At 35.9% G+C, this 27410-nt stretch overlaps 1 protein-coding gene across 5 annotated transcripts; it reads left to right on the forward strand.

Annotated features, from left to right (window-relative positions):
• The first annotated feature begins 39 nt into the window (after positions 1 to 39).
• LOC147402393 (uncharacterized) lies at positions 40 to 26243 on the forward strand. Of its 5 annotated transcripts, none has more exons than XM_086444034.1 (20): positions 44 to 309; positions 841 to 907; positions 2143 to 2252; positions 3657 to 3815; positions 4962 to 5027; positions 5113 to 5202; positions 5530 to 5835; positions 6050 to 6147; positions 7105 to 7140; positions 8705 to 8825; positions 8945 to 9181; positions 11174 to 11269; positions 11372 to 11437; positions 11571 to 11609; positions 11708 to 11842; positions 16120 to 16484; positions 21822 to 21915; positions 23059 to 23250; positions 24937 to 25055; positions 25624 to 26243. In XM_086444034.1, exons 3-19 carry the CDS (start codon positions 2154 to 2156, stop codon positions 25033 to 25035), a joined length of 2298 nt encoding a protein of 765 aa, XP_086300160.1. In that variant the 5' UTR covers positions 44 to 309; positions 841 to 907; positions 2143 to 2153; the 3' UTR covers positions 25036 to 25055; positions 25624 to 26243. The 5 variants fall into 5 exon arrangements, 4 of the variants coding, with proteins under 4 accessions (XP_086300163.1, XP_086300160.1, XP_086300161.1 ...); XM_086444035.1 differs by lacking the exon at positions 44 to 309 and adding an exon at positions 412 to 552; XR_015178883.1 differs by lacking the exons at positions 23059 to 23250; positions 24937 to 25055; positions 25624 to 26243 and adding an exon at positions 20293 to 20398 and having other exon boundaries at positions 40 to 309; positions 21822 to 21893.
• Positions 26244 to 27410: the final 1167 nt, after the last annotated feature.

Genomic DNA, 27410 nt, shown 5'->3' on the forward strand with positions numbered 1-27410 from the left:
ATAGTAGCTACATAATCCCTAAGTCTGAGAAATCCATTTTAAATGCATCAAAGTGATCAAGTATTCAAGTGTTTTTTTCCTAAATTTTAATTTTAATTTAGTTTAGAAGTTTATAAAAGATGAAAATGCCCAGCCCCACCCCATAATCAGAGTCGCGGAGTAAAAATCGAACCCCACTGTCCAGTGTCCACCCTTTATTCCACAAAACTACAAAGCGAAGGAAATTTTTGGCTCTGTTTTGCGAAAATTCTCTTCGTCCAGCACTTCGAAACTTCCGAGCAAAATCTGCAACTTCTCATCAATTTCACGGTTAGGGTTTTTTCTTCGACTCGAAACCCTGATTTCTTTATGGGGAGTTTGCACCGATAAGATTTTATGAATTCTGGGATGATTTTTACTGATTTGATTCTAGTCTTGATTATTGGAAACCTAACTATCTGGATCGGGTTGGATTGAACAGAAAAGCCCCTCTTGTTTAGGTTTTTTATGTTTGATTCCGACGATACGAGGGTTTTGATCTTTGAAACCATCATTGTTATCGGTTTCGTTCATGTAATTTTGTTGATTCTCCATTGTTTAAAAAAATTGATTCTCTCTCATTGTTCTGGTTTTAGTTTCTTATTTCTTGAATATTTTTGCTGTCGTTGTTATCTTATGTGCCTGATGGAAATCTCGATGATCAAATAGTAAGAAAGAAGAGTAAAATTGATGAAGATATTACACTACTCCCATCCCTAAACATTTTGGAACATAATATGTTATGTTTGAGAATATTTCAATTTGAAAATTTGGTAATGGTTGCGAAAAATTTGTTACTGATTATTTTCTAATGTTTTGCAGATTAATCTTGCTTGACGCATCTTTGTGGACGACGACAATCTCTATTAATTTCTGTCTTCTTATCGAGGTAGATTTAATAATGCTCAATACCAATGTATTTCGTTCGATTGTAAAGTGCAATGTATTTCGATAAATAAGCAGGCATTGATTGTAAACTACTATCCAAGTTTAACTAGTTGAGTATAATTCTATCTTCTCTTCTTTGGAGAAGAAACACAAATTATACAATGGAATTTTGTTGATTATAGTTAACAAAAATCGTTTGTAGTCACCTAACATTGTAGATAATTAGTGTAGAGAAAGGTCAGGGTAGAACAATGGCAAGTTCCATATGATTGAATAGCCTCCCAAATGCATCACATTCATTTGGCCACTAGGGACTTTAGGGGATTTGAAGGATAAGGAGTGAGAGTTGGTTGATACACTGAAGTTAGAAGGAATTAACATACCCGATGTAAAATAGATAAACTATTCAGTAGAAAAAACTTGGCAAAATAATTTTATTAAGGTTACAATGCAGCGTGCTCTTTTTCGACATTTGGACCTTTGGGGCTTTGAATTAATAAGGAGTGAGAGTTGGTTGATAACACTGAAGTTAGAAGGAATTAACGTACCCAATTATTTCCTACAATAGTCTAATCTGGCAGGAACCCCTGCCTACTATTTCTAGCAACCATAATGGCAAATTGTTGGCTTTTTGAAAAAGTCAGAATTAATTTGTGACTCTTCAATCGGCGATTTAATCTTTGATTAATTTGTGAGATTTTCAAAAAATCATAAACTTCGCAATTTAATCAAGAAATTTGCAGTTGAACAATATTATGTTTAAAATATATGAAATATACATTTTCTTATTTTTTTCATAACACACACTCGCGCACGCACTCACACATATAATTTTTTAATTTTCACAGTTATTTATGGCTTTTCCCTTTCTTCACCTTCTCTCTTTTTTTCCCCTGAATTTTCCCTTCCAAATTATTCCGAACCCTGATTTCTTGTTATATGATGCAACACTTCATTTCAAAAGAACGACCTAGTACGAGTCATGACCAACAAATTTGGATCCAACTTAAGTGATCTGACACTGTTTTTTAGGTAAAATTATTCCATTCGCAACATATTTATTCTACAATCTTTTTCAACCGATATTTTAGATTGATGATCAGTAAACTGTGCATATGGTTACATAGGAAAAAAAAATGTGTTGAAGGAAGAAAAAGTTGTCATCGCGTCATTTCACAGGTAAAGAACCCCTGATCCAAGGGAAACATCTGACTTTGGAAATTATTTCTGTTACAGGGATTTCTGTGATGCACCGTGTGGCTAGTGCTGGGAATACATTGAATGCTGCTCGTCCTCGCAAGGAGAAGCGGTTAACATATGTGCTCAATGATGCTGATGACACTAAGGTGAGATGACCTCTTTGTTTTTTCTCTTGTTTGGTCTGGCTAGATCTATTGATCTAGGATCTGGAGCTGGAACAAAGCGTGGGTTGTTTTGGGATTCCACCATTCACTGTGGATATAGGTATCCATTTTTTTGATATGAAACTAGAAATTGATCTTGAACGAGCAAAAACTCGGGTAGTGTTTCTGCTGCGACAGCTCTTGTACAAGTGACGGAGACTCTTGTATACAGAACACAATTGATTCCCTCTTTTCTTTGTTTCTGTTCTAAACAAAATAGATAATTTTTTTTATCTTAGATGTTGCATGGAGTCAAGGCCGCATGAGGAACTATGAAATCTCAAAAAAGTTATTTTAAACTTAATTTCCCCTGACATATGAATTCATCCACACATTTAAAGTTCTAACGCTTTTCAACCTAAGATAATGGTTAAATAATATCCTACCAAACTGCTAACTTAACTGTGGTACTTGGTTTTTAAGTAACCTTCTATCCGACCTCCAAGCTAGCCTAGGTTTCTTGCTGAAGTAATTACCTTGTCGGGGTGCTTTGCTTTCTCTAAATTACATGTTAGGTTCTAACATTTTTAAGTATCTGTGTTGCAGGCCCTTAATGAGGCAAGTAACCCAACTTCCTTGTTTGATGCATAAATACTATAAAACATGCTATTGAAAACTAGTAGTTACCACAACCACCATTTATTCCAGAAGGAATCACACTTTTGTTCATCTATACTCTGAGATATTTTACACTAAATTGAGTTACTGAATAGATTAAAATATTTCTTATTGAAATAGCATGGATATATACTGTTAAAAAAATATGGATATATGGATCTGGTGTATCAATGACCTAATGGTGATCCTTAAAGCTTCTGAAAGATTTGGGGTCTGCTAAATGAATCTTGAATAATTACTTCAATATTATTTTATTTGAAATTTATGGATATTCTCAATAGTTCCAGGTGAACTATAAATCTTGATCTAAGTTTATACGGGTTTGGTACAAAATCCATGGGACAGAGGGCTAGTGTAAAAAAAATAATACAAATAAAAGTGGTTTTTTATAGTTTGACTTTCATTTTTTTCCATGTTTTGATATCTATTTTAAATTATCTTTCCTTAGCCACAATGATATGCAATGAAACAATTGATATGTTTGGGAATATCATGCATAGCCCTATGTGTTCTATAGCCTCTTGCTTGAATTGCCTTTGAAAAAAAAACTTTCTTATTTGTAAGGAACTCTCTTCCCTAAGCTTCAGACTTCTTTGAATGAAAATTATCTGCTATAATAATGTAAAACGAAATTTATCTTCACTTCAAAGAACGTATTATTGTCTTGATTTTATACTATCGAATGGGTTACAAATTTGCTCAACGCTGATGAATGTTGTCTATTTGCAGCATTGTGCAGGCATAAATTGCTTGGCTGTACTAAAATCGTCAATACCTGAGAGTAGTGACTATCTATTCACTGGAAGCCGAGATGGGGCACTGAAGAGGTGGGCATTGGCTGAAGATGCTGCCAGCTGCTCTGCCACATTCGAATCACATGTTGATTGGGTATTTTCCTATACTTTATGTTGCTTGACATTCTTTAGGCTACCATGTCCTATGAATATTTTAGTTAACACCTAAATTGTGAGTCTTGAATTTGAGAAACTAAGGATTAAGTTATTTTAGAAGTTCCTTGCCAATTTATTTGTTTTCTTAATCTAAGTATGACTCTCTCTCTCTCAATAGGTTGATCTCAGAACATGTATTTGTCGACATGCCTAATCATTATGAAGTTTTCCATAAAAAATTTACCCAAGTGTGAAGTAGTTGGTGTACTTATTTATTTGTTTGAAGGATTAAGTTCTTATTTATGATTGATGAGACTAGAGAGAGCGTCAATGCCAAAAAGAATCATGGAGAGAGGTGTCGGGAGTTCAAGGGCTGTAGAATAAGTAAAGCCAAGATCAAGTATGTTGAGTGTAAATTTAGTTCTGACATCCTAAGAAGAATATAGTAAAAAATGATAGATTGAAACTGAAGCGACTATTTTTGTTATTCTGGTCTTTTATACATATGTTGGAGAGATTGAGGTAATTGGAGGGTTAAAGTGGAGGTGCACTTATCAATTTATTGCCTTTGATAGGGAAAACAATCATAAAAAAATATATAGTTCACTGAGGCTACACCCACCCTAGCTTGCTAGCAACATCTCCAGCCCGGTCAACCTCAGTCGATCTCCAGTGGCGGTCCAATTTTTTAGTCTCTCTGTCGATTTGGTGTTTTCGTCCGATCTTACAATCTTGGTTAATCTTAAGTCTCAGTTTGATCTCACCTAATCCCACCATGGGTTGCTTAGAATCTTTCTGGATTGTGCCGGTGAATGATGCCATGGAAGGTAACTGATGAGGAACTACCTCAACCCAGGACACAGAGAAAATCATGACATGCATTGACGCAAGTATAAATACCCCTGGATGGGGTTGTGGTAGGGGATTTTTGTCCTCTGGACTGGGTAAATTTTGGACTTTTGTCATTTGGAAACTTTGGGAGCTTTTTGTCTTCTGTGAGTTCTCCCTAGAGGAGGGCTGACTCTTTGTAAGTGCCATTGCCATGGAAAGAAGGATAGGAAGCATACAATCATAGTAGTTGTTTTTTCATCTTTGAGTGTATTCTATTCTTATGATTATAGCTGCGTTCCATTTGGTTGTGCAGGTTAATGATGCAGTCCTTGCAGGAGACAATACCCTTGTATCGTGCTCTTCAGACACCACCCTCAAGGTTTACTAACATTCATTTTTATTCTTGCTTTTGTAAGATATACTTCATTTATTGTTAACATTTTGTTCATGTTGATATGTACCAGACATGGAATTGCTTGTCTGATGGGATTTGTACCAGAACTCTTCGTCAACATTCGGACTATGTTACTTGTCTTGCTGCTGCAGAAAAAAATGTACTTTCTTACTCAGTTTTTGAGGACGACCTGCTTAATGCATGCAGAAAAATACCATTTCTATTTGATAGGTTGTGTCTGTTTGTACCCTTTCGGGTGGTCTCCTCAACCCGCGTTCTTCCTCAATGAAATTATCCTTACCTACAAAAAAAATGTAGGAGAGACAACAAATATGGTTGTAGGCATTATATTTTGTATGATTTCTACTAGTCTGTGATCCTTTTACCATGTCATCCATTTTTTAATTTGTGAAAAGAGAAGGGGAAGACCCTGGCATACTAACATGTCCATGCACTACTGACATGGTTATAGTGTCACACGTTTTAGGGAAATATTGTTGCCTCTGGTGGCCTTGGTGGGGAGGTTTTTATATGGGATCTTGAAGCCGCACTTGTTCCCCTCTCAAAATCAACTGATGTAATGGAGGATGACACGTCTAGTATGATTGGTTCTGGCAACTCTGGTTTGCCCATTTCCAGTCTAAGATCTATTAGTTCAAGCAACAGTATTTCACTGCACACGACCCTGACACATGGATATAGTCCGATTGCTGCCAAAGGCCATAAAGAATCAGTGTATGCATTGGCAATGAATGATAGTGGGACTCTGCTTGTTTCTGGGGGAACAGAAAAGGTATATAGTGATGGTTACATTCCTCCTATTTTTATTTTTATTTTTTATGTTACTTGTGCGTTACTGTACGCTCCTTGAACCTTAGTTGTCTCTGTACATATTACTTGACTACATCACATAGATTAATTGACGATTTGGAACATATATATGGAAATTAATGTCCCTAACTGTTTAGGAGTGATGATTTCTTTATTTATGCAATGCTTCTTGGTAGGTGGTTCGTGTTTGGGATACAAGAACTGGTTCGAAGGCTATGAAGCTGCGAGGGCATACTGATAACATAAGGGCTCTGATTCTGGATCCTACTGGCAGGTTGGCTGAAAAAATATGCAGTTTGATTCACTTGTTCCTTTTCACTGTTCTTTTTAGCCAAAATTTACCTTCTAAATGGTTATTTGTTTCCTTCCACCAAAGAGTGAAACTTCATTTCGCTGTGTCCATTCTGCTTTTGCATTTTACTATTGCTGGGGCCACACATGGTAGTGCTTTCTCTTTGTTATGACTTATGAATGTGCCTCTCCCATATTAACCATTTAGAACATGTGAGTGAGATCGTACTAAATTGTAGATTGCAATATATATTATAAACTAAATGCAAGGATATTGCTATAATTATAAAATGCCTAAGAAAAGAACTGTATCATATTCATGTAAGATGTTTAAGAATCCTATATTCCTATTTAATTACATAGTATACTATTTTCTTTTAGCTTATCATGGGTATCCCTACCCTTCAGGTGAGACTAATCCCAAGGTCACACGTACTGCCCCCTCGAAAAGTCCTACGTGCAACTGGTTGAGTCGAGTCGAGGGTGCCCCAAGGAATTCATTGCTTCGTAGGGTTTCGAACACTTGACCTACCTTTCCTGAGGAGCTTATCAAGGCTCAGCTTGCCACTAGGCCAAACCCTTGAGGTTTACATAGTATACTATATACATGAATATTGTGCAATTTGTTAATGATGAAAGAAATGGCTTTTGAAGTGAAGTTAAATGGATGTTTTTTCACTTATTAAGAAAAAGGATGTTTTTCTGAAACCTTGAGCAAGCTTTCCTTAGATATGGTACTTGGCCCCAAGACCACTCTTTTTAATATCCTGACATTCCTTACTGAGTTTGGAGTCAGACTGCTGCCACTTATCCAAATAGGTCACACGCTTGGTGCATCTACTTGCATAGCTCATATCCGACTTAGTGATATTTCCGATCTACTACTCTAATGTTATTGTTTTGTGTAAGCTTATCATCGTTTCCCATTCTTGTGATGTAGGTTTTGCCTATCAGGATCTTCTGATTCTATGATCAGGTAATATTTCCTCCTATATTTTTCTTGTCATGAAAGTAAGGAGTTTTATTTTGTGATTGATATTTTTTTTTACCATTTTAGATCCTAATTGTTTGATAGTAGTTAATTGGACATTTAGTTTGTCAAGCTCAACATTTTGAAAGCAAACCTTATGTTTAACCTTCTAGCTAATTACAGGAGCGGACAATGTTATCTCACTTTCCAATTACATTTTTTTAGTAGAAAACGGTCATGGTTAACCAAGATATGATCTTTTAGATATTTTGGGCTTATTGTATTTTTGGTCAAAGCTTAGAATGGAGTTTAAAGGAGTGTTTTTTGGATGGGAGGCGTTGTGTTCATTGTAATCAAATTTCCTTACTTTTTCTTTTTCTTTTCTCTTTTAAGCCTGGCTGGTCAACTTGATCACCCTTTTTTGAATGGAAGTATACTTGTCAAAAAGAAAAAAAGTAACTGGATTTTTGGTGCTTTTGCCTCACTATTCAACTTAAAATTTGAGATTAATAGCATTTTGTGTGTGTGTGTGTGTGTGTGTGTGGGTGGGTGGGTGGGGGGGGGGTAAGTTCTTGTCCTACTTCACAGTCTGATTACATCGAACAAACCCAGGCTCAACCTCACGTTTGTCTGGGTTAAATAATATAATCTCTCTCCTGTCAAAATTAGATGGAGAAAACAAATTAAACCTCAATAGCCCAAGAGGGTGTAACCCAAAATAACCTCTCACCCTCTAGGGATGTCCAAACCAATTTTTTTTTTTTTTGATAACCAATTTCCCAACCTATTCTCTCTCTATAAATAGGACATGTCTAGATAAAGGACAGGTAGTTCTCTATGGACTGTGGGAAGTGAAAGTTCCCAAAATGTGGTTTGTATTTTCTTGGAGGCTGAATTGGATTTGATTTGTGCTTTGTTCAATCTAAACAAAGATAGAGAACCATGTTTCTTTTTGTTTATCATTTTAATCAGCCCTAGATGAACATGTTGCGATAAACAAAAAGATCTGAATTTTCCACATTTAATGATTGGATTTTTAGATGTATTTTTTAAAATAGCAAATTATCATGGACTTCGTCCTTGTCCCTTACCATACATTTACTCAGCATAGCACCTTTGAGGTTAGACAAAGTTTTGAGTTCAGCACTAATCAACCCTGACCCATCCCCCTCAATCTGCCTGGGATTGTGCTGTAGAGAAAAGGATACCACGGTTGGGTTTGCGTTTAACACTATCAATCGACTGGTGGTTAAATTTTTTCTATTTAAATTGTTGTGTACAACAAATCAGCTTAAGATTTCGTCAACTATTCAACTTTAATAAATATATGATTGATATGTAATTCCAGTGTCTTTGTTTTGTTTTCTTTCCTTGTTTGCTCTGAGAGGAACTTTGTACACAAAAAACATTCATTTCGTGGATCATGTCTAGCAGTAGCCTGGATAACTAATGAAAGGGACTGACCTTGTGGCTTACATTTTAAGCATGAGAAATATACTTGTGGTGGATGTAATATAAGAAGATTTTATAGTGCATCAGGCAGTAATTAATTTCGGGATATCTTTCGTAGACTGTGGGATCTCAGTCAGCAACGATGTGTACATTCCTACGCTGTTCATACAGATTCTGTTTGGGCACTTGCCAGCACTCCAACTTTCAGCCATGTTTATAGTGGTGGACGGGATCTTTCTGTAAGTCATTTCCTAACAGGACTTAACTAATGCTATTCTCCCTTGGTATCCTTCCCCCTCTTTATTTTTTGTTGTTTTTGTCTTTCTGTAACTACATTATTATTGTGGATTCTTTTCAGTTATACCTCACAGACTTGACGACAAGAGAGAGCCTTTTACTTTGCACAAAGGAACACCCCATTACGCAGCTAGCATTGCATGATGATAGCGTATGGGTTGCAACAACCGATTCCTCTGTGCATAGGTGGCCAGCTGAAGGACGTAACCCTCAGAAGGTTTTTCAAAGAGGTGGTTCATTCTTGGCTGGTAACTTATCCTTTACTAGAGCAAGAGCCTCCTTGGAAGGATCCACCCCTGTAAGTTACACATATTCCTTTTATTCTATTACAAATACCACGACACTTTCTCTTGAAGGAATGATAATTTCAGACATGTTGACACCTGTTATTTCTTGTTTTTAATTAATATTGAACTTGACTTATCCTTGTTTATGAGGCAGGCCATCTCGTTCTCCTCCTTACTTCTTTCCAATAAAAAATTCTTTTATCTAAAAAAGAAGAAAAAGAAAGAAAGAAAGAAGAGAACTTGACATCTCCTTTATAATTCATTCAACAGAGAAATCATCTTCTTTGGGGACAATGAATCTTTTATTCTTTTCCCAACATCCTTTGAGTTTGAAATTATTTGTTTGTTATATATATATATATAGGATTAGGATCCGTATACACATAAAGCTACTCATAAAGCTACAACGTGTTTTGTCTTATATGGGCAAAAATGTTTGGAATGGGCTGATTTTTTGTGAGGATGATCTCTATGGTGAGGAGATCATCCTTGCCAAAAATCAGCCTATTATGAAACTTCTAGCCCCATGTTTACAAGTTGAAAAATTTTAGACCGTCCAATTTTTGTAAATCACTTTTGATGGGGTTAGAAGTTTTGGAATGGGATGATTTTTTGCAAGGATGATCCCCTCACCATAGAGATCATCCTCACAAAAAATCAACCTATTTTGAATCTTTTTAACCATATAAGACAAAAACGTTGTAGCTTTATGTGTCTACGGAACCCGACCCATATATATATATATATATATATATACATGTATATATATGTAGAAGGACTATGTATAGCATGGATTGAGGTCCCTGTTCGGGGCATGTGGATTGCCACGTTGGCCTTAATGACACCTGAGCCCTCTAGAGTTCATGGTCTAGATTAGGCTTAAAAGGAAATTTAGAAAATAAAAAAAAGAATGTATTTTCTCCTAATCGAAGGCTTTGAAAATATTTCCGTTGAACTTCCAAATTTAAAATCCCATTCCAATGGAGAAAAATGTCTTTTTTTTCAGTTCCTAAAATTTGTTGCAACTACATGTATCACACCATCATTTTTGGTTGCCACACGAACATTCGGTCCATATAGATAAGTTGTCCTTCAGTCCATGCAACCCAATTTCTCTCTCTCTCATTGATGCTTTTTGTGTTGTAGGTAAGTCCCTCGACCTCCTAACTTTTTCATAATAAATTTGACTAAAAAAATGGTTTCATGATTCAATGTGGAGAGAATTTTTCTTGGGAGGGATTTACAAGGATTGAATGATTGGGGAACTTGGTTCCATTTCTAACCTTATTAATCGGATCTCAAGGTGTCCGATTTCTATATCTAATGAAGATCGTTAGCTATGGTTGGGGAACAGTAATGGTGATTTCTTTGTCAAGTCTTTCAAGTCATGTAGAGAATCCAGAGTTCCTTGCGTCAGCAATTTGTGGCCATACAATCCCTCAAAAGGTGGCATTTTTAATTTTGCCTACCTCTCTTAAAAAGATTCTTGTAATTAACAATCTTATAGCTCGTGGGTTTATTTTTTCTACTATTGTGGGTTGTGTGAATCCAGTGGAAGTTTGCCCTTCTTAGAGTTTTACGGGAAAGGAACTATCTATTCTTGAGATGACTTCAAGGGATTTTCTTTGAAGATTTTTTATTTTTAAAATTTGGTTGGAATCATGTTCTTTGTGTAGTTTTGTAGCCTTCGTGTTGGGGCTGTCTGTATCTGTTTCTTCTTTCCCCGTTCTCAGTAGGACTTCTCAACCTCTGCTTTTGATCGAGTAATATATTTTCTTTATCTATCCAAGAAACATCTAGTGTTGGCTATTGAGTCTCCCACTAAATATTGAAAGGTTTTCTTTTTGAAGGAAGGATTGACCATCAAGATTTTTGAATTTTGGGTTCAGATTTATCTGTTATGTTTTGATACTCATAATTTGTGAAGAATACTCTAGCAATTTGAATTTTCAATGTTATTTCAGTAGCACTTCAGACTTACTGGCTATTGAACTATTTTCCAGGTTCCAGTTTACAAAGAACCATCATTTACCATTCCTGGAATTCCAGGAATTGTGCAGAATGAAATTCTAAATAATAGAAGGCAGGTCCTGACTAAGGTAATTATGATGCTTACCTTACATTATTATCTCAAAACTATTTTATCTTAATACCAACTGATTAAATAATGTCTTATAACCTAATATCCTTCTCTATGGTAGGATACTATGGGCACAATAAAGCTATGGGACATCACCAGGGGCATTGTGGTTGAGGACTATGGCAAGGTGTCATATATGATTAGACTTGGTCTTTATGTTCCATTGTCGATTCAAATATAGAATTGCTAGTACTGTGAATGAGCCAGAGGGGAAAAAATTCCTGAAATAAATATTCATGCATATAATATCTATCTTGCAGGTTTCATTTGAAGAGAAGAAGGAAGAACTATTTGAGATGGTATAGACACTGATATTTTTGAATTTATATGTTTAATATTTTCTTTCATGTGACATTTTAGCAAAGATTCCTTTTTTATTGTTTGTTAACTTTTCTAGATAAGTATTCCTGCATGGTTCACTACGGATACTCGGCTTGGAAGCTTGTCTATCCATTTGGAATCCCCACAATGCTTTTCTGCGGAGATGTATTCTGTTGATCTGAACACTGTTGGGGTAGCGGAAGATCACAAGGTAAATATACTTGATGATGTTGTTGTACTTTATCGTAGTAGTTTTATCTGTCCATATTAGTCTATGCTGCAGTGAAGTGTAAGCCCAGCTGGATATAGTATGCTTGCCTTTTAAGAATATATATGAAATATTAAATTATAGTATACACACATATAGAGACGTGCACACACATATGTATATATGCACGTAGAAGATACTGAAATGGTGAAATCTGTAAAGACTGACAGAGAGATGACATTTGTGTAAGATATACAGATAAATTTATTTTTGGTGAAGAACATTTGAGTTTGCAATGTTGAAACTCAAATGCATCATGAAGTTGCCATTTTATCTGTCCAGAGGTTCACGATATGGGAAAGATTGGCTTTATCGTGGGACCTGGGTTTTAGGAGAAACTTTAATGACTGGGAGCTTGAGAGTATCATTGAGGGCTGTCACCAGATATTTAACGGATCGGATGTGTGTATATCTGAAATCCGACGGACTTTATAAAGTAATATTCAAATTTGAATCCGATTAACGTATCAGATAATATTCGATTTAAATGAAGACATACCCAAATGCCCCTAGTCTCCAAAACCATGGCCAAAAATCCAATCCCCCCCCCCCCCCCCCCCCCCCGAATTTAAAAAAAAAAACAGTTATCTTCAACCTTTGAAAAACCAGTAATCTTCAACCTTAATATTCTATCAATTTCAATCTACAAACCTCAAGGAAAGCTAGGGTTTGGGGAGAAGTAGAAAACGATGAAGATCCTAATTCTGCCCCCCCTCTTCAAAACCAGTCATCTTCAACCAAAACCCAGTCATATTCAACCCTAATGTTCTATATATTTCAACCTAAAAACCTCAAGGAAAATTAGGGTTCTTTAGGAAAGTAAAAAAATGATCATTGTTTTTTGTGTGTAGAAAAACCATTGAGGTTTGGTAAAAAAGGGTTAGGGAAAGATTGAAGACGATCAGTTTTGAGACAAAACCAAGGGTTTTTGGGTTGGAGCTTGGAGGATGAAGAAGGGAGTGAGAGAGAGAAGGGGGTGAGTTTACCTAGGATGCTAGGATGATTGCCACCTCGCTAGAGACATCGATCGGGGTGCCTCTTAGTTGAAGATGATGTGTAGCTTGGTTCCAACATCCAAGCCCTAATTCTCGGATTCATGAAAGTGGAAGAAGAGAAAAACTATTTATTATAATAAAAAAATAATATGATTATTATATTTATATAATAGTTTGAATCGGATATTATTCAAATGGATATACTGGTATCTGAATCTCATATCTGAAATTTTCGGATAATACTCGATTATTTGAATACGAATTCGGAATTTGACTATCCATTGACACCCCTATCTCATTATTGTTTTATCTGTTGCCTGGATAGATCCATCGAAAGAGAATCAAAGGAGATGGAATATGTCTCGGTATGGAGAATTTTCGGTCAATCTTTCTATAAGGCCATCCAAACCTCAACCTAGATATCCTTTCTCAAAGTTGTAATCTGGTGGCCAAAGGCTCTCCAAACCTCAACACAGATATCTTTTCCCAAAGTCGCAATCTGGTGGGCAAAGGCCCCATCAAAAGTAGCGTTCTTCATTTGGACAACCTCTTGGAATAGAATCCTCACTTGTGATACGTGATAACATCATCTTTAGAGGGATTGTTGTAGTAATTTTTTGCTCCCTTTGTAAGTCCAGCGGGGAAGACACTTATTCTTATCCATTGTTCCTTGACACTGAAAATCTGGTCTCATTTTCTCTCTTTGTTCAAAATTCCTTGGGTCTTCCCGTGTTCAATTTCAGCATAGTTTCAATCATGGAAAATGACTCCCTCTGCAGTTTGTTGAGCAGTATGGAAGGAAAGGAGCAAATGGGTTTTCAAAAGGAAAGATGGCTTAATCCACAATGACATCATTACTGCCATGGGATACCTGTTCTATTAGATTAAAGCTTTTAAAGAATTTGAAGGTTTCTTCGTTTCGAGGATCTATTATTTAGATGGGACTGTGTATGCTTTGATATCCATTAGGATACTTGTATTGTGAGTTGGGATTTCTGTTTTTGTATTGTTTCCTTCTTATTTTATGTACTTCACTGTAGTTAGTCTATCAACCACCTGTTATTCTAATAAAATAAGCCGTTTACCTATCAAAATAAAGTATGGGCTTCTCAGGTCCTGTAACTTTTCAACTTTTCTGAGGTAACAGTCTGGAATCAGTTGACTGTGTGATTAACATATGTTTTACTATATTCAATAGTTTTTCTGTTTTTTTTTTGTATCATTCTTAAATTGGTACAGTACTACCTCAGCTTTATTTTCTTTGAAACATCATAGGCTACATTCTTGTTTACACGTTCTAAATGGTAAATGCTATATGCATTGTAGATCAATGGCATTCTTTATTTTATCTTTAACAATAAAAAAAATGTCATTCTCTTTTCATGTGTGGAACAAAGTGTGAAATCCTGGGCTTCCTTGTCTGTAACTTTTCAACCATGCTGAGCTAACAGTCTGGACTCCTCAGTTGATTGTGTGATTAACAAATGTTTTACTATATTCGATAGTTTTTCTGTTTCTTTGTTGTATTTTTTATAAATTGGTGTAGCAATACTTCATTGTTATTTTCTTTGAAACATCATTGGCAACAATCTTGTTCGCACATGCTTAGTAGTAAATAACAAATGCATTGTAGACAGAAAGCAACACTCATCTGGCCTACTCAAGTTGCAACATGAACCTTTCTAAAAGGGCACACAAGCCTTGTCTTCCCTTGGTACTTGCAGGAAGGGAATGATCAAAACATGCATCACATTTTGAGAGGGGCTTGGCATGTTTGAAGGCAACGTTGATTTAGTCTGTTCGATTTGTCCAATTCATGCACCAACTGAGTTCACATGTGGTGCATCTACCTTGTGAGGCCTTAATCTGACCGCACGAACTTCAATGATATTTTTCCGAGTTTCACTCGAAGTAACTCGTCGAGAATCGTGAATTACGAGTTGACTTAGCTCATATGGTAAATGAAGGTGTTGGTCCCTGCCAAATAGACTCCCTGATGCCTAAGTTAGAAAGTAGTTTTCTGAGAGACTCTAGTGATGGGAATTCATGCGTACCTTATTGATTTCGGTAGTGGTTTATATGCAATCCCTTTGATCTGTGACCGTGGATTCTCACGATCACTCTTTGTTAGTTTATTACTTTCTAATGTCTTTAGTTTGCGGGAGTTAAGCATGTATCATGTCGCACGAGCTTGGATTGTGTGATTCAGTTTGTTGCCACATGGTGACTCAAACTCTTTCAACTCTGATCTTTTTAGTTTGAATTTTTTGATCCACGTGCCTTGCTCTTATTGGCTGATATTTCTATGCATGGACAAACCTCTTAGAGATAAAGTACAATAGGTGGAGGGATATGGTTACATCTATTTGAAATTCTTCCATCTATGAGTATTTGATGTTGCCTAACTTGAAGAAGTTCCCACGTAACAAGATTGTATAACTTAATGACTATCGATGTCATTTTTGCAAGTTGTCATGATCTCCACAAACCAGTCACTGAAGTCCCCTTGGCTGGGATTTCATAAATTGCATGGTTCAAATTTATCGGGTGCCCCAAGGGAACCCAAAAATCCAATACTTCTTTGACCACCACTAATTGTCCAGATGAACTTTTGCCTTTGCATTCCTTTGCTGACAGATGCGGCAGAGTCATTCCTTGGAAGACCCAAGAATAACACAGAAGGCACGAGAAATGCATTGGAACTCACCACTAACTTGTCGCCTCACGTCACCTCATTTCACCTCTTACAAAGAGGCATCATGATTATTACTTACTAATGTCAAAAATATGTTTTCACTAGTATTGCAACTCTCCATCTCCTTGTTAAATTTTAATGTTGTTCCTTGTCTAATATCGGTGCAAGTGTACGGAAGAAGTGGTACTACATTTCACTAGTTGTTTCTTACCTTGGGTAATGTCAGAACTTCTTTTGTACTCTTTATCATCCTCTAAATGCCACCTGTGTTTGTTGCTGTCATCATCTTATAACCTCATGCTATTATTTCAACTTACTGGCTTAATGGTAGACACCTGACATTATGCAAAGTCATGCTGCAACACGTCTTAACATTTGTGTCCATCATTGATAGGTGTCTCTGCTTATACAAAGCTATTGAACTCCTGAAACCCTGTGCTCGATGAAATTTTAAAGATTCTCCATCTTGTTCTTATAAGTTTATTAAAGTTAAATTCATTCCTATCATTAACTAATATGCAACACTGCAGATCAATCTAGCTGAAGAGACTCTTAAAGGTTTGTTGGCTCATTGGTTGGCTAAGAGAAGGCAGAAGTCTGGATCGCAAGTTTCAACAAATGGTGACCTTCCATCAGGGAAGGACTTTTCTGTTAGAAACCATTCCCATTCAAGGCTTGAGGTTGACGGTAATGCTGAAAACCACAGTTCTATGGTTCATCCTGCATTTGAATTTTCAGCAGTTTCCCCACCATCCATCATCACGGAGGGTTCTTATGGGGGCCCGTGGAGAAAGAAAATCACCGACTTAGATGGCACTGAAGATGAGAAGGATATTCCGTGGTGGTGTCTGGATTGTGTTTTGAATAAAAGAATCCCATCCAAAGATAATACAAAGTAATAATTTCGCATTAATGCACAAGTCTTTTTTTTTTTTTGGTTCTTTCATTTCAAATAAACCTTTGCTTGTAAAGGACATTGACTCATGCATCTAGCTGCAATTTATGATGTCCTTCAGTGGATGTCTAGCTGCTTTTTGTTGAATTTGCAAAAAATACATGAATAGTTTTTGGAAAAGGAATTTTATCATGGTCCAAGAAATCTTTGTTGGGGACTCTGTTGATTATTTATAACCATATCTATGCTATTTCTTTTTTTTGCTTGCTATGCTGACACGAGTCACTCATCATTATGACATTAACAAACATAGTGGAGAATACCTCATGTCATCAGAGTATTTTGGGTACTAGTGGTATACTTATATACATATATTTGATAGGTTGGTATATTTGTCATTCGTTAGTATAAGAGATGTCTTTCTCAATTATTTATACATACATGTATAATATATATATATATATAGGGGAATGCTAACATCTAAGACCTCATGGGGATGTTAGCATTATCCACCACAATTTTTTTTTCCAATAATACCCCTATCCATTTTGTCTTTTAGTGAAAAAGACAAGAGTATGTTAGTCTTTTCATAATAAATGCATTTATTATGCTTTTAATAAAATCATTTATAATGTAAAAGACTAATTTACTCTTGTGTTTTTCATTAAAAGACAAAATGGGCAATGGTATTATTGGAAAAAGAATGTGGTGGAGAATGCTAACGTCCCCGTGAGGTCTTGGACGTTAACATTCCCCATAAATATATGTGTGTGTGTGTAATAGGAGTAGTAAACCCCAAGGGGTTGGCCTAGTGGCAAGCCGAGCCTTGATAAGCTCCTCAGGAAAGGTAGGTCAAGTGTTCGAAACCCCACGAGTTCCTTGGAGCCACCCTCCATGGTCTGGTTGACCCTCGACTCATCCAGTTGCACGTAGGACTTTCCGAGGGCACAGTGCATCTGACTGTAGGATTCGTCTCACCCGAAGGGTGGGGATACCCATGATTAGCAAAAATAAAGTAAAATAGTAGTAGTAGTAGATAGGTTAATTAACTCGATTTTCAAAGCATCTACAAATCCTTGGGAGGTCTAGAGTTACATGTTGGATCTGGACTGTGATGGAAGATTTAAGGTTTTGATTTTTTGAATTTATAGAACATGTATCAAGTGATTTGGTCAGTTTTGAGTGTTGGTATAGTTTCGAGTGAGTTCCAGAATTGTTTGGTGAAAAATCGAAGAAAATACCTAAAAAAAATCCAGATTTGATGTTTTCTTGCCTACTGAATCATGCAGTTAGTTCTGTAGAAGTCTGATCACAAGACAGCTGGTCATTTTTTCCCAGTAGAGCTTATGGAAGTAGTTTCAAATTGTCTAGCGAGGTATTTTTCAGACCATATTTGATGATTTTAGGTTGGTTTTTACTTTTTTGTTTGTTTGTTTTGTTTTGTTTATTTCAGCCATACTTCTTGGTTATTCTTATTGTAGAGACTGTTGCTTGAGGATTATAGAAGTTTTACAAATGTTCTTTGTGGTTGGAATCCACATTGGTATGGTCGGGAACCACTTTGGATCTGTTTTGAAGTTTCTGAATTTTGTTGTTCCTAGGCAGATAATATTTGATCTATGGAGGTCAAGAGTAAAGTAGTAAGGTTTGATTTGTGTAGATCAGTTGGTTGTTGCAATGTTTGAGGTTAGTTAATTCTTAAATGTTTGAGTATATGCTGAAGGAAGCATGGATGTGACTCAGAATGAAGCTCCCAACCTTTAGAATCACTAGGAAATTTAATGGAGAAAATTTTATATTGGGGTCTTAGTTTGCTATGCTATATGTTAAGGGAAAAGGAAAGGTAGGATACTTGACCGGTGCCATCATTGGCCCTAGTCCCATATTATCAAGGTCGGGTCTTAGCTCCATAGTGTCAAAGTCAGGGTTCATGAATAATTCGCCTAGAGAACGCTTTGGAAAAAAAAATGGAAAAGTCAAGAAAACATAGGAAACATTTAATCTTTTATATTAATTATATAAAAATATATAAAAAATATGTATTTTATATATTAAATGATAAATGATAAACATAATATTAAAAATTATAAAATTTAGAATAAGTTGATAGCCAAATAGTTGAAGAGGTACTAACTATCAGTAGAAGCAACTCATACTGTTTAGCTTGTTTCTAAACTAAAATAAGTAGCTAAGAACTCAACTTGCAAAACCTAAAAGAATTAAAAAAGCCCCCATCATATTGTGTTTTGCAGTTCAAAACTCTTATGTATTTTGAAATGCCCCCTCATTTAATGTTTTAATTTTAAAAAGCCCTATGTTTTAAAGTTAAGCAAAGAGCCTTCTATGACATTTTTGTTGTTGTTGCATAAAGCCTCCTATTTTTAAAAAAAATTCGAGTCACGATTATTAAACTCCCGTTTTAATTGCAATTTTTAGAAAAAGTTGTCGATTTTTCTCACTATACCTAGTTTTTATGATCCTGTGTATGTTAAATGGGATTAAGAGAATGTTAGTGTCATGTCTTGACTTCTTCATTCTATGCATCAGAGAATGTCATGTAGGACTTTTCAGGAAGGCGGTGCGTGTGACCATGGGATTAGTCTCACCTGAAGGGTGGGGATACCCACGATAAGGGGTTTGAACCTAGGACGTGGGAACAACACTCCAAACGTCTTACAACTTAGCTTAGTTGGTACATCTAGGCATTAGGTATTAGTAACTAGTATTTGTTTTTATCGTCTGCACAATGGATATGGGATACAATTAGTGCAACATATTTTGAAATTGAGAATATCGCTCGTGCATAAGGTGCAACAAAGTATCTATCTAATGTAACTGGGAAACAAGCACCTATCCATCTATCACACTACTCTTTGTTGCTTTTTAGAGTTGGACCACTATCAGAATTTCCAAGCCTAGTGTTCAATAGATTTGGTTGTCTGTAAATTGGTTGAGGTAATAACTAGGGTATTTGAATCCCTTGATGGCCTGATTATGAGCAAATGCAAGTTAAAATTCTTGGTAGAGAGTATCTATCATCTTTGTATGAAGTGTATGCTTATCTTCACTACGAGGAGGGATATCATAGTGCTATACAACAACCTCCTATATAGAGAGATTTGCTTTGGTTTCCATGACTTAGAGACGCGGCAAAGGTAGTGATTGTGGCTAGTCAATCGAGAACATTTGGAATTGATTGTGATAAATTAAAGTGTGAAAATTGTGGTCGTATTCGTCATATTGAAAACATCTATTAGGATTTCCATAGTTATTCTAAGTAAAGAGGTTTCTTCAATTGTGTGTGAGTAAAAAACCACTATCATAGTACAGGGGAATCGAGTGCCCATTTTGTGGTCTCTATTGGATTTTCATCGTCGCTTTCTCCACCTACATTCACTTCTTCTGTGGATGGCATCCACCTATCTCGTGATGAGATTGAGAGGCTTAGACATTTCATGGCTTAGTTGGAGTTGTCTGGTACTTCTCTTTTGCGCATTTGGATGCATCTATTTTGGTCATCAATGCCTCAATTTCCACTCCTAGTCGCTAATAGATTATTGACTCAAGGGTCTCCAATCATGTATGTCCTCATTTTTCTTGTCATATGATATTTGTTTTGATAAAGATAATGAAAATTGTTGATGGCCCGTATTTTGCCATTGTTTGCAAGGGTAGTTTCACTGTGAATCCTTTGCCATTATCTTTTGTTCTTGATGTGCCTAGCTTTGCTTTAAATCTCTTGTTTGTTAGTCACATCACCAAGTCCTTGAACTGTAGTGTCACATTCTTTCCATCTCGTGTTTTTCAGGATTTGATGACGTGGAAGGCTGGTGGTACAAACTGTGAGGAGGGAAGACTTTACCTATTGGACCTTCCATCGCATGTTATTTTACCGGCCTAGCATATCTTTTGCAGTTGAGAGTAGTACTTCTAAGAAGTTATTGTGACACTGTCATTTTGGCAACCCATCCTTTTTCTTATTAAAACAAATGTTTCCACAATTTTTTCATTCCTTTATTGTTTCTAAACTTGAATTTGAGAACTATGAATATGCGAAACGTAGAATTTGTTGTCTTGCTAACGTTAGCAAAGACACTTCATTTTTTGATCTTGTTTATTTTATTGTGGGGACCTTCCCGTGTTGTTTCCTTTCGTGGTTTTCAATATTTTATTACTTTTATGGATGACTTCTCTTGTGTTATATAGGTTTACTTTAAGTCAAAAAGTGATGTTTCGACTTAAAGTATTTTCTTGGTATTGCAATTGCCCAATCCATTATTAGCATTTTCATTTCGTACAAAAGTATGTTCTTGACCTCCTATAGGGATTTGAATGATGGGGTGCAAACCATGTAACACCCCGAACTGAATGAAGTTTGTGGTGATCGTCTTGATGCAGGAAGATATAAAAGACTTGTGGGTCACCTTATCCTTTTATCTCTCATCCAACTTGATATTGCATATGCCATCAGTGTAGTGAGTCAGTTTATGCGTGCCTTGACACTTGGATGCCATAAACATAAATACTTAGATATCTGAAGTCCCCTCTTGGCAAGGGTTCGTTGCATGCATGATGTGGTGACACTAAAGTTGAACCTATATTGATGCAAATTGGGCATGATCGATTTTAGATCGACATTTTACTATATAGAGTATTTCAGTTTTGTGGGACGCAATCTTTGTGACTTGGAGAAGTAAAACAATTTGTCTTGTATGGTCCGTTGTAGGAGCCGAGTTTCGAGCTATGGCACTTGGGGTATGTGAAATTCTTTTGGGTTCGAATGCTACTAATAGAGAAGGGTTTGTCTATGATGGATGTATTAGATTAAACTATGACAATATAACATGATAGAACCAACCACATTATGGTGGACCTTCATTTCATCAAAGAAAATTCGAGCTCCTCCAGTTGGTGGATATCCTAAACAAGGCGTTCGTCAGTTTGCAATTTTGTAGTGTTGTTAGCAAGATGGGAGTGTGTAATGTTGTCTACTTACCCACTTGAGGGGGAGCGTTGAATACCGCATGCTATAGGGTATTTTGGGTGTATGGATGGTTAACTCTAACTGCTATTCTTCCCAAATCTCTCTCTGCATCTTCATTGTTCTTGAAACCCAACTCTAAAAGTCTCGATCAATAACAAACAACTCACAAAAGCTCTGTTTTTCTTTTTTTCCTATAAGCAAGCAGGTTGTCAAAAAAACATTGTCTCTAAGAAAATCTCTGTATTTTCACTTTGCAATGGCATGGGCTAAGGGTGTGGTTTGATAATCTTGTCAGCTTTGGCTGACTTTGAGGTTTAAACTTTAAATATGTATTATCATGTTGTTTTGGGCAGGTGCAGCTTTTATTTACATCCATGCGAAGGTTCAACTGTCCAAGTCCTCACACAAGGGAAATTGAGCGCACCTCGGATATTGCGAATACAAAAAGTAAGGATCCTTGTTTTGTTTTTGTTCAACAGTTAATTGTCTAAGAGATCAGTTACCTCTCATAGTAATCAGGTGTTTGTGATGGTTCATAAATAATATAGGGGATGTTTTTTCAAGAATTATCTCTTCCAGAAGACCATGTCTTTTGACTCCAATTCAATTCATCCAAAGTACATCTATTTCATCCAGTGGACTGAAAAGGAATAAAAAGACAATGGATTGTCTGGAATACTTTAATGTTCTCTGGAAAAATTGATTCCCACTGACTGAAAAGAAGAAAAAATGATTCCCACAATATGTTTCTGGATTTCATATCTACTGAAATAGGACCCTAGGGATAGATTTACTTGGACTTGGTTACTGGAGGCTGAAGCTACATGGACATGATGTATCATTCTGGTTACCTCAAAATCCGAGACATTTTAGTTGAGGCATCCAGAGACATCTCACGATTTTGAATCAGGTGCTCGGGACAGTACGATTCCAGAACTGGAAGGAATGCTTTAAGGGTCGTTGTGGAAACGAATAATTTCTGTTGTTTGTATTGTTTTGAATTTCCTAGCAATCTTCCGTTGGTTAGGAAAACAAGTTTTCATAAAATACTATGACATGTTGCACAGAGGTCAACATGTTGAATGATGATGAAGGGTGCTGCTAATGCTGCTACCCCTCTCCTCTCCTTTTCTTGTCCCCTGTTCTATTGGTGTATATCTGTAGTTTGTAACTTTAATGCTTGTCCAACTTGTCAACAAAAACACAATTGCACAAGTAAAAGAAATTAATAAATATAAGTGTTTGCAATAACTGAAAATTGATAAATTCAGTTAAGTACTTGGATTTTGTTTTAAATACCCAGTTTCAGTGAACGAAAGAAGGGATTATTTTAAACTATTATTTGTTTATTAATTAATTATCTATTAAAAATTCCTTAAATGTAGGGATTAAGCCTTTTCTGCACCGAGCGCCTCGCCTCACAGTCTCACACCGTAGTGTTTGAAAACTCTGGTTATGACCATATTGACAATATTATTCAAAATTTTGAATTTTTGAAAAAGCCATGATTAATTCACAATTTTTTGAGAAAAATGCATATTTTGTGAAAAAACTTCGCGAATTAATCTATGAATTTTTTTGTTTCTGCAGGTTGTTAACTATGTCCTAGAAAAATTGGTTCTTGACAAACCATTGGATGGTGGGAATTCCGATGGAACATTTGCTCCAGGACTAGCTTTGGGGCAGTCACAACTTTCAACAATTGGAGGGGATGACACGTTTGGGTCCTTGAAATCCAGGCAAAGGCTAAAGACTTCCATTGAGATCTTGTGCAATAATCAGGCAAGTGGCATTACCAAATTACTTGCATGCCAATTGTATTATAAGTTCCAACATGCAAGACCACAAATCTAGTCATCTATAGTATTTCAATCTGTTTTTTAAAATCCATTTACACCTCGAAGCTTGTCTTGGTGCATGACTACTCAAAATGCCCTGTGCTTGCTAGCATGAAAGCTCATGATGCATATGGATCATTCACCAAAGTTTTGAGAAAGCGGATGTGTCTTGCCTTGTATACCATACCTTTTAATGCCTTATGTTAAGAGTTGTGCACCTTATGTGGTGGTAGATTTTAGTAGCATAAAGACTTCAGAGTTACATTATGCTTTTTCTTTATTTCCGAAACCCTCAAATAATAGATAATTACTATAACAAAGATTTCTCTTTCTCGTATGAAATGAATCAGTTTTTTTCCTTCATGTCTACCTTGTTAGGACTATCTTTGTAATTCTCCTATTGAATGTGCATTACCAATATGGAAATGCCAAAATATTACCAATGCTCGATCTCCCACCTTGCTTCATAACTCAGTGCTTACTCTGCTAATATTTTCATCTTAGCTTTTGTGTCTCCTGGTTGTTCTCAGATCTGATGGCTATTATTTTAATTTCTTTCACTTAGTGTTACCTTGGCACTTCAACTTTTATAATTTTTTCTGTGCCATCAAATGTTGGCACTTAGACACTCCTCAACATGGCTCGACACTTCTTGACATTACTAGAAGCATGATGTCATCAAAGTGTGTCTCATTTCATGAAGTGTCATATTAAGAAAAAAATTGTAAAGTATAAAAGTACAGCAACTTAAAAAATGAAAATACTTGGGTCCTCAAATATTGTTTGTATGATATCGAATAATTTAAGTTATGTGCTGATTGACATGGTTTAACTTTTCATTTTTACATCAAGTAGGTTTTCCAATCATCTCTTTAAGATTTCCTTTTAGTTTTGTTTCATTATTACATACTTCCTTTTACCTTAGTCCATTATACTTTCTTTATTTTTGAGTAGTAGGTGCTCATATAAGCACCATCTCTAAAATAGTTTTTGGACTGTAATCTGATTTTTATTTTTTAGGAACTTTTTTATTTTTGTATGGTCATAACATGAGCAGAATTGAATGGAGGAGAAACAAATTCGTTTTGCCAACCCCAAATTTTTGGGATAAGGCTTCAATATGACAATACTAATATATGTTCGTTAACTCGTTATCACTATATTCAAATTTTAAAGACTTATGTGCCAAACACCCATCGAGGCCTTCACACCTGGCATCCGTGCCATGTGTTTAGGCAACATTGTGTATAACTTGGTTGGTAAGAGACTTGAAGTTGGGCAACCATTTCTAAAGCTTGAGAAAGGGCCGAGCAAATTGATTATATTTATACTTGGGGAACTCCATTCCCTTTTTATTTTATGTGCATCCTTTAAAATTTTCTTGCCAATTATTTGTATTGTGGAAAAAAATCCTAAAATCGTATTTTTTTTGTTCCATGAGTTCATGAGAGGGACAGACCACAGACATGGAGTACATTGTCTAGTTGCTTGTAAAACGTTTTTTGATAGGAAATAGCAATTGACCGCTTGAATTGTGTGCCTTTATTTATTTGACACTAGAGGCAATGTGCATCTGTTTTTGGCTGTGTTGCTTAATATGGATACCCCTGGGATTAATTTTGGTTTCCAGGTCTTGTTACCTGAAATGAGCTTAGCGACAGTTCGAGCTTATATATGGAAGAAAGCCGATGACTTGATCCTTAATTACAGAGTGGCGCCAGGCAGATAAATCTGTATCACAACCAAGAGGTGAGTGCAATCCTGACTAATTTGGTAGAATTTTTCATTGCTGCAAAGTTTATGTTCTGTTGATTCTTCCAGCTTAGCTACATCTCAGAATTCTGGATTTACTTTAGTATCTTTCATTTTTTTAGTTGTTTTAGGAAGGGCGGAATATGATCTATTCCAAGATTTACTTGATTGTCAATGAACACTATTTTTGTAATCAATTTGATATTATTTCTGAGTCGTGATTTTCTGATGCCCCCTCTGACACATGGCTCCATACGCCCCCTGACGTGGTACGGGCTAGAACCATAGATTTTTCCCTTGGGATATACAACTGCACATCCCCATAAATATGTGGAGTTGTACATCCTGAGGAAAAGAATCTATGGAATTAGCACATGCCACGTCAGGGGGCGTGTTAGAGGAGGCATCAGAAAATCATTATTCTATTTTTATAGATTTTGTACTTCTATCTCAGATCATGAAATACTACTTGTAACACACTAACAGCTATCAACTCTGTGTACTCGGAGCTCATCGATTTGGATTTTACATTCTAACTTATTTCCATGTTGCTTACTTGCTTTAGATGCATTGTGGGCGGGATTGGAACTACTGTCCCGCAGTAGTGGGTGGAGGGTGCATTGTCTTCTGCTTGTGTGAAATACTTGATGAAACTGGTTTTCAAGTCTTCTGGTCATCGTCAGTGTTATTTATTGTTTCCTTGTAAATCTAGATCGCCAATCAATCAACGAAGTTTGTATTATCTAAGCAAATTTTCTGGGTAATTCCATGGTATTTGCAATTTTCTAGCTTGTATGGCAGGCATGCAAATCAAATTTACTGCTTAAGACGACGGTGTTGTAATTTGAGTCTGTCTGCTGAAAGCAAAGGCTTGAGACTGTAAAGAACTCTTTAAGGAGATGGACTGATGGGAAAGATCTAGAAGTCTCCTGAGGAGGAACCAAAGTAGGGATGATGTCGAAAGCAGCTAGGATGTGTATCTCTGTTGTTGGACGTGAAACTTTTTGAGGTAATTAGTTTTGTTTTAGAGAATAAAACAGTTTCGTGTACGATGAATCATTCGAGAAATATATACATCTTTACAAGAACATTTTCTCATTTTGTGGGAGTAGAGGATGCATTCTATGTTTCTCTGTAATTTTCTCATTGATGGATTAAAATACATGATCAGAATGTGTTTCATTATTGCTGATTTATTATTGTATTTGGTTATCAATCTTTTGTTTTTCTTTAAGAGTAACTTGGTTCTAGTCTTCTAGAGTCAAAGAGAAGAGAAGAGAAAAGAATGGTGAGTTTTCTTTTTCTCCTTTTAAAATATTTTATAATTCCAACTTTGCCCCTAATCTCTTCTAAGACATTTTAAAATTTCAATTTTGTCCCAATTTCTCTCTTTTCAATCCAAACATGGTGGAGAGAAATTGGGTTTCTCTTCTCTCAACCCAAACAAAGTGTAAAGGCACTCAATGGAAAGAGAATTCAGACAAACATTGTACTTGGAGAGTGATTCAACTCAAAATCCTCCCAATTGCTTCTAATAAGGTAAATCAATCTTCTCCATTTAATTGTGCAACACACGCACACACACACAGAATAAATATATTTCTACTCATAATTTTATAAAAAATTTAATTATCATTCTATTCTTTTTATACTAATCCTAATTGACAAAATTATACATGACACACCAATTTAGGATAGAAAAACACTTTCCTTAAGAAAGTGTCTTGACCGCCTATCCATTTGACATCCAAAAACATAATCGGACCCTCTGTAGGTGGGTGTGTGTATGTTTGGGGAGTGGATTCTCTGTAATTGTTTATTCATGAAGGCGGTTGAGAGTTTTACATGGCAGCGACTTAAAAATCCATCTGTTCGAAATTTGGAGTCCCTAATCAAGTTAAAGAATTTTTTTTTTTTCAAACACGATCCTTACATGTCTGTGTGGGAAGGGTACTACACGGAATTTCAAGAAAAAACTAGGGGTCTTGTTGACATATGCCCTTAACCTTGGAAACAAGCATTTGAGGGTATTTTTGTTACTAAAAATATTTTTGAGGGCAGATTTGGTAGAAAAAAAAAATCAATTTTCAAAGCGTATTTAATGCACTTCAACTTGTGGCCTTTGGCATATGTTAACAAAACCCATAAATTATTTAGTCTTGATTTTAATATTTAAAAGTAAAATAATATCACAAATTTCAAAGATACTAAAAGAAAAAAAAATGAAGTTGACAATCCTTATAACCCACAACTACTTAACACGTCTCATTATTATTTTCAGGACACCCATATTTAAGTTGTCATAAATGCCCCTATTTTTATATTTAAAATTAATATAATCAGAAGTCATTT

This window comes from Akebia trifoliata, chromosome 5 (genome assembly GCF_017979445.1).
Source record: "Akebia trifoliata isolate Shusen 1 chromosome 5, ASM1797944v1, whole genome shotgun sequence".
Taxonomy (NCBI): domain Eukaryota; kingdom Viridiplantae; phylum Streptophyta; class Magnoliopsida; order Ranunculales; family Lardizabalaceae; genus Akebia; species Akebia trifoliata.

Coding starts and splice junctions, on each gene's coding strand:
- LOC147402393 (XM_086444034.1), top strand. CDS start 2,154: ATGCACCGTGTGGCTAGTGCTGGGAATACATTGAATGCTGCTCGTCCT. Junction 2,253..3,656: donor ATGATGCTGATGACACTAAG/GTGAGATGACCT, acceptor GTCTATTTGCAG/CATTGTGCAGGCATAAATTG. Junction 5,836..6,049: donor TTTCTGGGGGAACAGAAAAG/GTATATAGTGAT, acceptor GCTTCTTGGTAG/GTGGTTCGTGTTTGGGATAC.